At 34.9% G+C, this 17,510-nt stretch overlaps 1 protein-coding gene across 2 annotated transcripts; it reads left to right on the top strand.

Annotated features, from left to right (window-relative positions):
- Positions 1-849: 849 nt before the first annotated feature.
- On the top strand, positions 850-10,865 carry slc3a2a (solute carrier family 3 member 2a). Of its 2 annotated transcripts, none has more exons than XM_020923892.2 (11): positions 850-1,008; positions 2,030-2,237; positions 2,815-2,999; positions 4,991-5,164; positions 5,747-5,841; positions 6,158-6,294; positions 7,422-7,528; positions 7,939-8,141; positions 8,383-8,457; positions 9,207-9,426; positions 10,357-10,865. In XM_020923892.2, exons 2-11 carry the CDS (start codon positions 2,047-2,049, stop codon positions 10,494-10,496), a joined length of 1,527 nt encoding a protein of 508 aa, XP_020779551.2. In that variant the 5' UTR covers positions 850-1,008; positions 2,030-2,046; the 3' UTR covers positions 10,497-10,865. The 2 variants fall into 2 exon arrangements, with proteins under 2 accessions (XP_020779551.2, XP_020779552.2); XM_020923893.2 differs by having other exon boundaries at positions 883-1,008; positions 2,033-2,237.
- The last annotated feature ends 6,645 nt before the right edge of the window (positions 10,866-17,510 follow it).

The following is a 17,510-nucleotide window of genomic DNA, read 5'->3' as shown; positions in this document are numbered from 1 at the left end:
AAACTTGGATTTCTTTGTGCTATAACCCCTGCCATATGCTTTACAGTCTTCAAACTATCATCCCATCCACAATATCTGTAAAATTGTCTGATAAATATTGTAACTATAGACCTATATGCATACCTTTCTAGGCCTATATCTGGGAAAATTTTTATTTTATTTCAAAGAATAAATAAATAAATAAGTAAAAGCAGAACCTCCAACAATAGGAATGGTTCAACATAGTCCATGATATCTAAAACTCTTTCTCACTCTCGGGATCCAAAGGGACAAATTCTACAAAACATGGTCAAAATTAACTGAGAGATAAATCCATAAGCTCTGATTTTATTTAACATTTTATTTAGTTATTAAATGTGGCTTCATATTTTAAATGACTGAAATGGTATTCTTCGCACTTATGTTCTTGTTTTATTGTAACTGAAAAATTACAACAAAAATGCCAATATTAGACAACAAAAACAGGAACAGTGTTGTTGTACTGTTTAGCATACGCTTTACAAATATAGTGTGAAAACTGTACCTCAGAGTTTACAGCGTCCAACCCATAACATGTATTTATACATACATATATAGGCTATTCTTAGCTTCTTTATACAGTCCATGGTCCTGTATGGCTTGTTTAGGCCTATGTAGTGATTACAGTCCAAGATGGTACACTTTAGGACCTTTATATTTTTTAGTGTAGTTTTTGATTATGAAAAGGCCATAGGGTGTAGTAAAAGTTATGTAAAAGTTGAAGGGAGCATGCACGTCATGAGTGAGTGTAAAAACATTGATCACACCGTATACAGCCACATGCCTTATCTCAAATGTCCAGAGGAGAGTAACGTGAGAAGACAGAAACAGACGTGCACGCTGATTGGTCAGAGCGGGATGATGTGGGCGGGGACATTCCGGCCAGTACAAATACAACACGCGTTCGGCTAATGCGCTTAGAAAACAAGCATCTAACCACGAAAAGAGACAAAGAAAATACACGAACTATCTATTCTCTGCGCGGTACAGGTATAATTCTTTATTTTCATAATCTTTCTGTATCTTCTCAATATATATTTTGAGTTTAGAGCTGTTTTAGGATTAAATTGTCGCACGCGGATTTCCCTCGTGAAAGCATGACGTGGAGCAAGATTTCATCAGCTAAAAAAAGCGGTCAACAGGTTTTTAAGTATTTCCCTTAATAAAACTAAATACCGAAACACTTTTTTTCTTAGCATTTCGCATCAACATTCATATTTCTTACCATTGTTTAAAACTAAATATTCAGTTAAATCAAATCTAAATTTATTTCCGGTTTGATACATTTATGTATTGCATCATGTTTCTTAGTTCTGTATCTAAAACTATGACAAACAATGCACAAAGTGAACAAACAAAATTACTCGTATGGTAGTTATTTTCTTGTTTTATTTTTGTTCGAGGTTTTTTAAAAATCTACTTTCCATGATCAACCCAGTTTCTAGTAGTAATAACTTGTAGTATATGGACCAACCGGTCCATTTACTCAACCTCTTTAAGTAAATTTAATGTAATGCAAATTTGGATGATCTTTTAATATCGGCTGGTCAAACGTGTTTTTAAAAGTTTTTCTTAAAGACTGACAGACTTTAGCCTGACATGCATAACCCATTCATACAAAATTTAATGGTGGCCGGCCACGCCACGTGACCTACTTTCAGATGTCACAATGGTTTAATTTGTTCACATTCGCGTCCATTATAAAGTTCATTATACAGTTGTACAAAAGATTGAGTTTTTACTATTGTTTAAATTTTAAAGTGCATTGTGTAACTTTTCTGGAGGGTTAGTCACTTGCTTGTTTCTATCAGATATGCCATTGCTCTGCTTAGAATGTTTAAAATGTTAGAGTTGGTTTGGAGGATCCATTTGAAGGATCCTCCACCAGGAAAGTTACACACTTAACCTTTTAAGCACCAATTATCTCTTAACTTAACATAGTTTAGGCAGATTTCTCTTTATTCTTTTAACTTTACCTGTTCTTGTGTAACCTGTGTACTTATCTGTGCAGAAGAATAGCTGTACACCATGACCAAGGACACGGAGACTGACATGAAGGAGGTGGAGTTGAATGAGATGGACCCAGAGAAGCAACCCATGACGGGGGATGGTCAGACTGGAGAGAAGAACGGAACCGTCAAACTCAAAGTCCCAGAAGATGAGGTCACCTTCACTGGGCTGTCCAAGGAGGAGCTCATGAAGGTTGCTGGGACTCCTGGGTAAGATGAATAAAAAATAAGGGTCGGTCTTGCTTTATCCAAACAACTGTGGCAAGAAATGTATCACAATGACATTTTTGGTAACACCACATGAGCAAAAAGTTACCAGCGAGGGTTGTCAAAAGTATTGAAAATCTGATACTAATCCATAGTAGAACTTGAACTTGAAAAAAGTCACATTCACAGGACAGAAATGAACCTTTCCTGAATAGCTTTAAAATTATCTTGAGCTGTGTCTGAATAACTATAAGGCCACACTCTATTTTACGCCCGTGGACCACTGTGTAACCTACCTGGACAACTGAGGAATTACACAGATATAAGGCCACATGGGAATATAAAAGTGCGTACTATAATTTAATGTTGAAAATTGACATTCAACCGTCTCAAGAAAGATTGTGGAATCGATGTTGAGTAACAAGCCTATTCCTTAGTATCAAAATAGTTTGAAAACATTATTTGCAAAGCTAATCGCTTCAGTTCGATTGTGGCTTATGCTTCTGGTCACAGACTCTTAGGAGTCAATTTCAGTTATTTAGTTATTTCTGTCATTAATGTATTTTGTGTCTGTGTGTAGATGGGTGCGTACTCGCTGGGTGCTGCTGATCCTGTTCTGGCTCGGCTGGGTGGGCATGTTGGCTGGAGCTATTGTGATCATTGTGAAAGCTCCTCCCTGCAAACCCATCCCCGAAATGAACTGGTGGAACGAGGGGTCCCTGTACCAAATCTCTGACCTAGAAGCCTTTTCTGACGGACTGGAAGGTAATGGCCACGCAATAGTTCTTAAACTTAGGCAACATTTATTCATCCAGAAGGGATCTTGTTTGGACACAATGGCTCACGCATCACAATATATTATAATAACAAAGAGCAAAAATATAAATGGTAATAACAAATTCAAAATAAGTAGCAAGTGTCAAATGGTGTCATGAACCTCAAAATAGAACCACATTCTTCTCTTGAGTCTTGACAAAACAAGACCTCATATCTCTCATATACATTAGTGGTTAGGGATTGTATGAGTCGGCACTGGTTCAACTGTATAACCCTAGTTCAGTATTTGAGTACTTGTGTCATTAAGTCAATAAAAATGACTTTTAAATTTACTAAATTAAAAATCAAAGAATTTCCCATGTGGATCAATAAAGTTTGTGATTTTTTAGACACAGTAACTCACACGTCAACAAATATAATGACAAAGAACAAAAATATAAATGGTAATAATAATTCAATTGTATCAAATTGTACAAATTTGGGATAAATATTTGGCTTAGAAAGTAGCATTTTAAACCATGACCCAAGCAAGAGGAATATGACTTAAACTAAGTATTTGAGTTCTAACTTTAGCTGCTATCAGCCAGTAACCTTGTTAAATTTCAACGTGAAAAGGCAGAATTAAACCAGGATTAGCTAAGCCTAAACATAAGTTTTCAGCCACAAAAGCCTCCCTAAAAAGTGTTTCATAAAGAAGTTATGATTTCACTGTTAGCTCTCAGATACCAAAGTACTGATAAGACTTGACCTCAAGAAGGCTCAAAGTCTGAAGGACACAAAAAATACTGAGTCAATCTTTTTTTCATATCAGTCAACAGATTGGCTGTCTGTGGCTTACCCTTGCAAAACGTATTTATTACAAATAAAGCACTGATTCATCAAGCCTACTTAATGTGTGTAACAGCATTGACACAGCTGCTGTCCTTAACAGTGTTACTAAGAAGCTCTCAGGTTTCTTGCAGGCTTTTGGATGGTTTCCAGGGAGAACATGTGACTTGGTCGTGTTTTTCTTTTGAGAGGTCTCCTTTTACCAGCGCTCACATGGACCACTGTGTGTAGGAAAATAGTCACACGATGCTGCCCCAGGCCATAACATATAATATAAAAATCATACTCAATACTGTAATCACTCGTGGAATGTAGAAAAGTAAAAGTAGTAAGTAACCTACAGATGCCCAAATTTTTTACTGAAATACATTTAAAGTAAATACTATTTACTTTTACTTCACTGTATTTGAGAGAAGTATTTGCATTTTCTTCTCCATAATGTTTTTGAACACAACTGAGAAGTAAAAGTATTTATTTATTATAGTTTATAGGGTTTTATGATTTTAATGTATTTCTTATTCTGTAAAGCACTTTGAATTACTTTGTGTACGAATTGTGCTATACAAATAAACTTGACTTGCCTTGCCTAGGGTTTATTTTTAACACCTTTAGTAGTTTGAGCAAACCGAAAAAAACAATTGATTCCATTGTTTCTGTTTAACAAAATTCAGTCCTAATCTTTGTCAAAATCACTACATTTGAAGCTTTATTAGATCTCAAAATGTGCGGAAAATATGAATAAGTATATTAATCTGTACTTTTACTTAAGTAACAAAATGCTAATTTAAAACAAAATACCTACTGAATGAGAAAAAATCCTCAAAATGTTGCATATATCAGAAAGCTGAAACTAATTAATAATGACTACTACATGATGCTATGTTTGTTTAATAATAAATAAATAAAACATTATAAAATCCATGGGGACCAGCCTAGATTAGAAACCAAAAGAGACTAACTCAGACATGACTTGGGCAATACTGTGTGAAAATCATGTGCTGTACAGTTAAGTTTTTTGAGTTTAATCTGACACAATTTCCTTCCTGTTTCTATGATCATTATTTGACCACTTCTCCTTTTAACACATGCTCTTTGTGTAGTGAGAAATTCCTTTACTGACTGTTTTGGTTTGTTCTTCTTTTGACCTGTAGGCGTGGAGACCAAGTTGGACAACATGAACCAGTTAAAGGTCAAAGGTCTCATCATAGGCCCTCTTCACAGTGTCCAAGCCAACCGGCCCCTCACCCTCAATCTTAAAGTTGTCGACCCCAACAAGGGCTCAGAGGATGCCCTGCGGTCCCTGGTGGAGAAGGCCCATAAGAAGGGTAGGTATCTAGTTATTTTATTTATTTAGTTCAATTCAAGCTTATTTATATAGCACATTTTAAAGGTGCATTGTAACTTCTTATTTCTAAGGATATGTCATTGCTCTGCTTCGATTAAAAATAATATGATATTAAGCAGGTGTATCTTTCACTTATTCAATTACAGGTGGATTTATAGCTCAGACATAGAAAAACAGATATTCTGACCGAGCGGATTTGCCTCTCCATAGATATGACCTTTTTAATTTGGTCTGGTTTGGTGTTCATGAAGATAGAAAGGTCTAAAACCATACTGTAAAACATTCCAGGCAGGGCAATAGCATCTCCATGGAGAAATGCATTTGACAGACCCTCCACCGGGAAGGTTACACAATGCTATGCTTCACATAAAAGTCAACATGAACAGAAAACGGATATACAGATAACACAATGCATGGGAAAACTACAATGGTACATCAAAGTAGTCCTGTCTAGCTAGTCTTAAATGCCAAGGAGAAGAGATAAAAATGAGAATTCAATGAGAATATTTTGGGGTATTGATGGAAATTTGCTTCTAATTTGACACTGCCATCTTGTTTTTAGGTATTTCTGTGATTCTTGACCTGACTCCAAACTACGAGGGATGGCCCTCTTGGTTTACAGCTGCAGATGAGGCTGAGGTGATTGAGAAAGTCAAGGTATGTAGTAAAATGTATAGAATCAGTATTGTTTAGGAATAGGAACATTGAACAGTACCATTTAGGACCATGAAAACTATCCATAAATAAAAACAAAGTCATATTTAATACAGAGAATGGGCAGCTAAAATTAATATTGTTAAAATGCTAATTTTTTAAGTGAGTTCTTGGGTCAAGTCACGAATAGAATTTTTTTTTTTAGAACTGTTCGGCTATTTCATGGCCTACACAATGTAATTAATTGGGGAAAAACTGTCTCTTGCCCCCATGAAGTTGTAATTTAGTTGTTATAAATCACGTCTTATTTTAAATTTAGGATGCAGCTGAGCACTGGTTGAAACTGGGACTGGATGGCATCAAAGTGTCCGATGTCACTGTCCCGGCCCAGGCTGCGGAGTGGGCCCAACTGCAGGCTGCTATCCAGAGCAACCGCACCGAAGACACCAAGAACAAGTGAGTCTACACTGGGTAGCTAAGATAAATACTTCAAGGACACAGTGGCAAGAGGCTGAAAACGTGGGAAGAGAGTATTTCTTACAAAAACAACTTCATATTTTGACAAAAGACCTAACTAGGACATTTTAGAATCAAAGCGTTCCAGTGCAGCAGGGGGTGTGGGTGGGGGTTAAGAAGGGATAGCTTCAAGGACCATTCATAGCAAGACGCACCAGCACAGTGTAGCAAATGCGACCCCTTGTGGAGAGAATAAGTCACAGCAATACATATAAATTGGCTTTTTGTTTCCAGATATGTAGGATTTAATTTATTTCAGTTTATTTCTATTTATTTGAATTGAGACAGTGTGTCAGCATTCAGCTTCAACATAAATATACCAGAGTTGGCACAAAAGCAACATTTCATCTGTTGTAATGTCAAGTAATGTGTCTAATTGTCTAACTGAATGATTCATATTTTTACCTGCATTATGACAAGACATTAAATTAAGCCATGTATATTTAAAAAACAAAACAAAACAAAAAACCATTGAGCCGACAAGACAACAGACATATGACGCACATGAGACGTTACAAAGGAAATGGAAAACATCAAGAGCGTTAAGAGCTCATGCAATTCTTCTTAGCTATTTAATAACTTGTTTTCTAAATATGATGTTGGCATGTTCAAATAAAAAAATATTGCTTGTCTTGAACTGAAAACAGCGCATTAGGTTTGGACTATTACTTTACTATTACAAAAAAAAAAAAGTGTAACCAAATTAATAATAAAAAAAAAAAAATGTTTTGTGTAGGCCAGTCACAATAATTAACTTCAATATATGAAAGCTGGAAAAAATATTTTTTGGGGTCAATATTTATCGTGTGTCCATTTTTCATTGCACTATTGCACACATTTATTTCTGACAGCTTTATTTTTATTTTTTTTACAGTATTGTAGATTTAGATTTAAAATAGTTTTTGTGATTTAAATCTGCTCTTGGGTGTCAGTAACATAAATTAGTTGCAATAGTATAGTTTATCGACTATATTTACTTACCAAGCTTTGAAGTTGGATATATTGCTGTATCATGACGGCCCTAGTTTTGTGTTTTCTTCACTGACTTACTTGACCTCTTCCTGTAGGCTGCTGATGGGTGTGGCTGAAGGAATAACAGCTCAGGAGGTTTCTCAATTTGTGAACACCTCTGGCATCGACCTGGTCCTGTCCGACCTGCTCACCATGCAGAAAGGTAACGCTGCAGTTAATTATAATAATGACGTGATAATCTCACCGTTCTTAAGCATTATAAACACTCCTATAACAGAAACAAACACACAAAGTTACAATATAAAGTAAAGAAGAGTTTGCAAGTGAGTCTTTAAGGTGTAAAGATGATACTTCTTTTAGTTAGAGCACTATGTAAGTTTTTGGTTGGTGTCCTCTATGTATAGTCTTTACAGATTTGTAAATTGTTGGATTTAAACATATAAAGTAGCAGCCCATCTCACATGTTCAGGAAGACAAAGCAATGTTTGTACAACACACAAGTCCCCATAGAGAAACAATGAGACAAAATAAAACTGAATGTTGTTTGCAGAGGGCCTTGTGATAGAAACTCTTCATTAGTACTGTAACGCCAATAATCTTTATCCTCTACAGATGTGATGGACACACTGACCAACATGGACTTCCTCAGTGCCCTGAAGATGAACCTGGGATGGGGAGTGGGCGCTGCTCAGAAAAAACAACTGGCCAGTCAGATTTCAGCTCCAGGACTGACCCGCCTCTACCAGCTCCTGCTCTTCACCATGCCCGGGACCCCTGTGTTCACTTATGGAGACGAGATCGGCCTGATGGCAGAGGTAGATTTCATTTTATTATTCATTCATGTTCAAATACAAGTCACTTATTTTCTACATACCATTACAGTCACATTTGTTATTTTGTGTATGGATGTGAGCTGGTTATTATGAGATAGTTTTCATAATATAACTCTCAAAAAACATGTGCATATATTATAAATAAATACAAATATATACTGAAAATACTACCAGAAAGTTACCAAAACTGTAGTGTTATTTGACTGTAAATCATCTCTTTTAGGGTACTACAAATCCTAAAATGGTTTGGGACCTTGAAGAGAAACCAGCAGAAGGTGCCGTTAATGCGACAGCTGAGGTAAGTCCCTATTACCTCTTCATCTTATAATACTTTAATAATGTAACTAATAAAATTAAGTTGTATTTACATGAGTATCTTCTTAAAGGGCCCATATTACATTATTTTCTGATCAATGTTATAATGTTTCTTCATCAAAAACAAACTGAGTTGTGTTTTGTTTCAATCACACATGTTTTACACAAACCCTGCATTTTTAGGCTGAATTCCTCTCAAACTGAAAACTCTGTTCCATCTTGTGACATGGTAATACAGGAAGTGCTCCACTGTTTTAAACTCCATACATCTTCACTGGAATCATTTGGATATTTTCAGCCCTAGAATTGCCAGTCTCTTCTGACCAAAATGGAAAAGATAAAATAACTTGAACTACCATTTGATGACAACACAAGGTGGAACAGAGCAGATTTTGAGCTTTGGAAATGTAGACCGTATAATATAGGATTACATTTGTGTGAAAACAAAAAAGTCCAGGTATATTTTGCTGATGTAACATTCTAAAATTACGTAAAGTTCACAAGAGATTTGTATACCTTGCACTGCTCCTTTTTTAAATGTTATTTTTCAGTCTATCCTTTTGTAAATACCAGATTTTTGTCCCTCAAATTAAATCATCTCCTACTTCCCAAAAATTACTCTTACTTGAGTAGAATTTTTGCTACTCTACCCTACTCACCTCATAATAATAATCCTTAATATTTGTAACTACTATTTTCAAATATTAAATTGTCTTTTCTCTTTTCTCCCAGGCTATTCGTAAGGACAGATCAGAGACCAGAAAATGGTTTAAGTCTCTGAGCGATTTGAGAGGAAAGGAGAGATCTTTGCTTTATGGGGACTTTTACAGATTTGATGCTTCAAGCGCAGTCATGTCCTTCCTCAGACTGTGGGACCAGAGCGACAGATACATCACAGTCATCAACTTTGGCTCAGCTCCGGCAACCATCGCACTCACATTTCAAGGAACAGGTATGTCCATTTTATTTTATTAGATCTTTATTAATGTCACAAGTGCGGACACATGATCCATAGCTAGGATAATAACAAAACTGTATGAATACTTTAAAATAAATACATTGGCCGCAAGTATTACTGTAATAAGAATAAGTCAGATTCAACAAAACTTTTTTTAAATAAAGGACACATTTACCTAATATGCTGTTATAACTGTTTATATAATGAGACAAAAGTCATGCAGTGGGTGTGGGGGAGAAAAAAAAAAAAAAAACACCTTACAACATTGCTTACTTTAGTCACAGAGAGGGCATCTGGCTTAAAAATTTGCCAAATCACCATGAACTGGTTCAACAAACCTTCGCAGAAAAGGGGAAAACGCAAAAAAAAAAAAATATTATATATATATATATATATATATATATATATATATATAATGACTCTACTGAAACGTAAAACATAACCATGGATTGGATCAGGACCTTCCCATAGAGCAAGACTTTAATATGGAAATAACTTTAAAGGTGCATTGTGTAACTTTTCCGGTGGAGGATCCGTTGCCTTCTCATCCCCATGGAGATGTTGTTGCTTTGTCCAGAATGATCCACAGTATTGTATCTCTCTGTCAAGACAAAAAAGTGACACCACCAAGCCAAGTTACCTATCATGTCTGTGGAGAGGCGACCTTGCTCATGTTTGTTTAAATAAAAACAATTTTAATTGAATAAATGCAAGATGGACGAGTTTATTTCTTCTGTGGAATATTTCAGCCAAAGCAATAACATCTCTATGGGGGGGGGAAAAAATCACATGACAAACTTTCTGTTGAAAAGTTACATAATGCTACTTTTCAGTTTTTAAACATCAAGACTACAAGGACGAGGACGAACCTGAAGTAAACCAAATGTTCTCTCCTCATGCTGACAATTTTGTTTGTTTCTGCAGAGGGAGTGGAGTTACCAGAACAAGCCAAGGTGAAGCTCTCTACTGACGAAGCGCTAGAGCCAGACTCCATGGTGAGCCTGAACTCCATCAAACTGGGGCCCGGACAAGGGGCGCTGCTGCAGTTCCCTTATGTGGCATAAAGAGGGCGCTGTCACACAGAAGAGATGACACAGAGAAGAGGGCATGATGCAAAAAAGAGTTAAAAGAAATTGGAAGATAAAATGATCATGAAATACTTGATTTTACAAAAAGAAGCCCATTTATGTGAAATGTGTCATGTTTTCAATATTTCTAAAAATTTGTGTGAAACATTCCATACTTGTTGGGCATTTTTATTGCAGTTTTTTACTTTGCACTTTTAAGATTTTGGTTTGCCTAGTTTTACATGGAGGATTGACTGTTTTCTAAATGGAGTCAACATGTTTATTGAACTTTGGGTGATGGTGGAAAAAAGTTACAATACAAATTTTAAAGAAGTGATGAAGAATAAACAAATTCTGCTCCCTCTACTTTGTTGTCTGTTGTATGTGTACAAACTAGAACATTAGGAGATTCTAAATCTTTTATATACAATTATTTTTTTAAATAATTTTGATAATGATAAACTCTGAAATAGTCACTGTTGAAATTGCAGGTTTGCAACTGTCACAATCATCTCTGTATTCACAAAATGCTTTTTTTGTCACATTTTAAATTTGAATTAGATTTCATTTAAGGGTTAAATGTGTGGCGATCCCACATACAGAGTTGCTTCTTTGAAGGGGAAAATACTTCACCTCACTTCTCTGACATTTCAAAGAAAATTTGTGGCCGACCCTTGTTTCCCATAAAGACGACGACACGCAACAGCGCAAGTGTTTTAATAAAGTGAATGACTTTAACATTTAAGACATCCAAAGATGTGGCATGGGTACAAGTTTTCAATTCATTCATAACACTCATTAGACAATATACATACAGACTGTGCTGTACTGCTTTGATCATCAATCTGAATAACTAGTGAGACTTTTGTAACTGCATTTCTGATCATTGGCATACAGGCTTTTGTTATTCATTGTGTTTGGAAATAAAGGCGCAAGTGTCCTGCCTGCAGTGCTTCCAAACTGGTACGTGTAACATTTTTGTTTAAGTGACTAGTTTAGTTTAACCTAGTTCAGAGTGCTGCTGTGGCATGTCAGAGCAGCTGTTATTATTTCTGATGACAGGGATTGTTTAAATTTGAGTAAAAACGCTGACTTTAAAAAAGACAGGATGTTAGGACCTGATGATAGAGCTACATTACAATCATTTAATTTGAGTAACACTATACTCTATAGTCAGTTAACAGCATATCTGCATAAACTATGTTATTATTATTATTTGATTTAACGTAGTCTAGCATTAAGGTGACAATGTCTTCTTAATTTGATCATTTACAACTAACATGATCTATCACATTTTACATTCATTTATATAAACTATATAACTTAAATGTTTGTATAAAATTATATTTAGTCTTCCACAGAAACCTTATTGGCAAAATTACAATGAGTTAAAATATCTTCATCAGCACTAAAACAGCTAATGGTGGTAATATATTATTGTTGCTATATTTTGGATCATAAAACTGATGCATGACATCCCCAGAAGAAGCCTGGGACTGAGGGAGAGACCCAGACTCACTGTCATTGACATCTGAGGGAAGTGTCTTTTAAATACAGTTGCTGTTTATTTTGTGTCTAAACATATTTTCAAATAGGTATGAGCCTTATCAGAACTTAATTTGGTCAGTATTTTATCTTTATATCATGTATGTAGGTTCTGATACAAGGTGCAAGTGATAAATTATAAAACTGTATGTGTCCCATTCCTCCTTTTTGCAACAGTTTTATCCTGTTTATGTAAGAAATGCTAGAATATGAACAAATTAGTCCTATGTTAACTGTCTTTTTAGCCATTATTGTAGTAGTTTTTAACTTGTACTTTATTATTAACCTTCTCAAGTTGAATATCGCTGCGTATTTTGATACTATTTAGATTTAGATACATTTACATTCACACAGTGGTGGAATGTAACGAAATAAAAGTACCTAGTAATTGTAGGTATCTGTACTTTGCTTAAGTACATTTTAAAGTGGATACTTTTTATGTTTACTTTACTACATTTGAGAGAAGGTATCTACCTTCTACTCCACTATATTTTTGAACGGGACTGAAAAGTAAAAGTATTTTTTATCATTGTTTGAGATCTGCGGAAAAGGCTGAGACTTTATTTTTAACATGTTCATAATTTGAGCAAACAAAAATAAAAACTGGGGAAAACACTTCTGATTTTGTTTTTTTTATTGAACAAATTCAACCCAAATCTGTATCTAAATCACTACATTTGAAGCTTTTTTAGATCTCAAAATCTGCGCAAAATACTTTTACTTTTTACTCTTTAAGCAGATTTTTAAACAAGCACTTTAATACTTTTACTTACGTAGATTTTCTTTTGTGATAGTTCTACATTTACTTGAGTATTTTTCTTTTGGTATCTGTACTTTTACTTAAGCAAGAATATTAAGCATTTCAACATTGAGCACCGCTGCATCCACACAGCCCCAGCCTCTTGCCATTAACCTCAGTACTTTTTGAGGTACAGTGTATAGGTCTAGTGAGGTATATCGAGTGAGTTTGTTGGGGTAATTCAGAGCCGTAGCGTTGCTGTGGTGTAGCAGGGGAGGTTTCTGTGTAATAACGGGAATCAGGGCCCGTCACAGAGTCTGAAACCAGCCTCCGACTCACGCACTCAGATCTGCGTCTCATTTTTACTCTCTCATACAGCATGACCTTTACATACCTCTCTGTCAAACCTACCTGCACACCTCTGTCGTATGATTCACACTGGGAGTTACAGTACTTTTATGTGTTAGAAAATGCATAAGCAGGACTGTACAAGTGGGTTAAAACATGCAAGTAGTTTAGAGTTAGACCTGGTTTAGTCTTGATTTAGTCCTAGTTTAGACCAACCGTTCTCAAGTTTCAAAAAGCAACTCATGGTCAGTCTATGTACGAGTTTTGTTTTTCCAACTTTTTTTGTTTGTATAACTTTATAAAAAACTTTATCAGTAGCCTATCCTTACTTGAATAAATGATCCTTATTCGAATTACATAGACAAGTTGGTCAAATGTTGTTTTTGGTATTTTAATAGCAGCTGCTTTTTGAAATGCATGAAATAACTTTAAAACACTTCAATTTTGATATGTACGCTTGATATAAAACATTTCTGTGAAGCAAAGAGAGAAAGGAGGCTTTATTAAAAATCATTTAATAATTGAATATTTACATTCAACAGTTATAGCTGTATTTTACCCGTTGTTTTGCAAGGTGAGCTCAAATCATGTTGGAGGAAGCGTTTACCTTAACAAGTAAAACGCTAATCATATTGTCTGGTGTGATGCTTTTCAAAAATGAACAAAGTGGACAAAGTCTAGATGCAGTATCATTTTACTTTCATAAATAAACAATATACTTTTGTAGACGATCATCTGAACATCTCAAACATGTCATGGTCATCAAAATAAGTTTTATCGTCAATAAACAAAACTCTCGAAGTAGGAATTTGCTTCGGCGTTATTATGGTGCACCACAAAACCAACAATGAATCATGACCAAAGTGGCACAGATCAAGCCAGACTTCATTTTAAAGACTCAAATGTTTGTCAGTGTCCACGCAAATTTACTCTGAATTAATAAGAATACATAAGATACAAGAGACAGCACAGAGGCAGGTTGGACAACACAAACGAGAACTGTCTGCACTAAAATATGAGACATTATTTCAAGAACAAATGCAGTTCTGTTGCAGGTTCGAATGGTTTTAATTAAATAGTCTTGGTCAGTCCTCTCAGTGATCACAAGTTTGATTCTTAAGTGCAGACAGTCTTTTGAACAGCTTTTTCAAACAAACTGTTCCCGAAAAGTAGGCTCATACTAAACACTCAAAAGTCCTATAACGTCTGTAGGCTGTTACAAACCGATGGGATTTTTTCTAAATTACAAGTTGCATTTTAAAACAGAACTACTATCTCTGATAATTAAAATAATTCAGTTATGATTTCTGAGCATCCAAACTGTCCTGTAGAATTTAAAAGACTTTAAAATCAGGTATAAGATACATGAAACAAAAGTACATTTATTTATTCATATTTTTATTTTCTCGATTTTAAGATTATACATAATGAAACAAAAACAAAAACAAAAATCCCACAACCCACCCCGCTCTTCACACTTAAACGACAAACTAAAAAACAGAAAGCACTGGGCTTACAAACATAAATAATCAGTCATGTCCAGTTCCAGTTAAGTTAATTCAAAGTCCAGGCGTTTACGAAAGGAGATTTTAAACATTAGAGTTTGGAAGTTTGTCTGTTATAGAAACTATTTAGAGAGATACCAGCAAACTGAACTGACAGATACTAAACGGGCAAGAAATACTTACTAATATTAAATTTACCGGTAACTCTTAGTTTAGGGACCACATATTAAACAGTAATGTGTATTATATGTATTTACAAATCCTTTATGGGACCCATTTCTAAGCACATTTTAAAGCATGTGATCAATTTTGTTTGACCTCGTTTAGTCCCAGTTTAGTCCTAGTTTAGACTTAGACAAACTTTATCGATCCACAAGGGAAATAATTTGGACACAGTAGCTCAGATGTCACAATATATAATAAGAAAGAGCAGCAATATAGATGATAATAACACATTCTAAACATATAACAAAAAAACAAGAGGCTGGTGGCAAATAAGGTGTATAAATGTATTTGTACAAGTAAAAATTAAATATAGGAATATAGTAATACAAGTTTATCTCAGCTATATACAAGAGGTTGTAAGGAAAAACAGAGCAAAGATCATATGATGATTGACAGGACGTAGGGCATAGACTTGACCTACACAGTCCCACTTACACTTAGACTTACAATTTTATTAGAATTTTTTATTTTTTTTTCCAACTTTTGTCTATTGTGTGGGCTTGAAAAGGTTTGCACAGTTTAGCTCAACTCTTCCAAGATTAAGATTTTTCTACATTCACAGTGATGTAAAATATAAGCTCCCAAAATACTCTAAGCCAAATAAGACACATTAAACGAAAGTACACTTGAAACATCGTAGAGTTTGGAAGTGTCTCCACTCCGCACCTCAGCCACAAGTCAGTCAAATACAGAAATGATTTAGGTGTGCAAAAGTCACAGTCATGTTACATCTGTATATAAAATCCTGAGAGAACAAGGTAGAAATGCAGTTTTACCGTTTCAAATAGTAAGGCCATTATCTTATCTGTTTTTTTGTGTCGCTGTAACTTATCTACCGCTATCTGACGTTTTCCTTCTCTGCGTCCTCACCTCTCACACCTCTCACAACACATATTTTTTTCTCACAAGGATTAGAAATATTGCATCATATAATATTGCCATGTTATACTGTTGTTACCTCCTTAAAAACATGCATGGAGTTGTGTTTTATTTCATTCACACATGTTTGAGTAACACTTTATTATTAGTCTGTCTACATCTCCAAAGCTGAAAATGCTCTGCTCCACCTTATGACGTCATGAAATGGGAGTTGTTTTCAAATGAGCAGCTACATTTTACTTTTAGTTCAATACAGATGGGCAATTTCAGCGCTGAGATTGTCCGAATGATTCCAGAGAAGGTGAATGGAATTTAAAAACACATGACATCACAAGGTGGAACAGAGGGTTTTCTGTTTGAGAGCAGAACTCAACCTAAATATGCAGGATTTGTGTGTTAAACATGAGTGAATGAAACAAAACACAACTCCAGGTATGTTTGTGATGAGGAAACAACATAATAACAGATCAGAAAACAGGGTCATATGGACCCTTTAACTTTTCAATTTTCTGTGACTAATTAATGAAATAAAACACTTAAAATTCACTCAACACTTAAAGGTGCACCCACTCGTCACCTGCTTGTCTCCATGGAGATGTTATTACTTTTCTTAAAAATGCTCTACTATCTGAAATTAAACTTATCTTCATAGAGAAAAACAGATGATGCTACCAGGACAGATCTGTGGAGAAAAGACCTTGCTCGAGTAAGAAAGCAATAAAACACGTGTAATTCCTATTCCATGAGTCCAAAATAGATCAGTTTAATGCCACACTGTGGTATATTCCAGTACGTATATATAATGAATATATGTGTATATTCCAGACAGTATGGTCACAATCATTTATTGGATGATTATGGTTCAAGGTTAGAGTTTCATTCACTAAAACTAGCTCTCAGTATTATAATTTCTAATTTTTCTTCAGCAAATTGTTATCTATACACAGTGTTGGCAAGTAACTAAATACATGTACCGAGAGTACGTACTCAGAATAATAATTTTGAGTAACTATTCCAGTACAGTTACTCTTTAATTTCAAAATTGCAGTACTTGATCACACAGTCTAAGCTTCAAACTATAGTGAGAAACATATGAACCACTACAGCTCTTGTTGTGATTGTATGTGTGATTTTTCCTTCTCCAGGTAGTGAGGAAATGCAGAACAAACAGTGGAACAAATATAGAGCTGTTTTAAATCCAGTGTTGTGTTGTAACACTCGGTGATGGGAATGAGAATACTCTGAAACTGTAAACTTGTACATCTTCATAGTACATCTTCACAACTGCATTAAAAAGTACTTTGGAAACTATTACGATCTATGGTCCAATCATAGTGCTGTATTCTGTATACTTAGAACACTTTCACGCAGGACTGCATATACATGATAGTGTAAAAAGGCAACGTTGTATTAAAAACAGCTTTATATGTGTTTAACTATTTATTATGCATTTATTTATTGCTGATCAGATAAGAAAAAAATCACACATGCACTCACCACAAGAGTTTTTATATTTGTGTTTTATATATTTCTCAGTAATTCTGTGCAGTTTGAAGCCTGAATTGTGTTTAGTAAAGTACTGTCATGTATTGCTTTAATTTTAGAAGTAACTCCAATATTTCTGAATACCACCTAATGACAAAGTAACTGAGCAACAATACAGTTATTATGAATGTTTTCAGTATATGTATTCTCTGTGCATGTATTCATTTACTTCCCAACACTGGTTACAGTATAATTTAAATTTGATGTAAAAGTATTTTAAATATT

The sequence above is a fragment of the Boleophthalmus pectinirostris genome, unplaced genomic scaffold (genome assembly GCF_026225935.1).
Source record: "Boleophthalmus pectinirostris isolate CB_2022bp ecotype Guang Dong unplaced genomic scaffold, ASM2622593v1 HiC_scaffold_20, whole genome shotgun sequence".
In the NCBI taxonomy this organism is placed as follows: Eukaryota; Metazoa; Chordata; class Actinopteri; order Gobiiformes; family Gobiidae; genus Boleophthalmus; species Boleophthalmus pectinirostris.
Note: the sequence above shows the minus strand (reverse complement) of the source record. Positions and strands in the feature narration are given on the sequence as shown.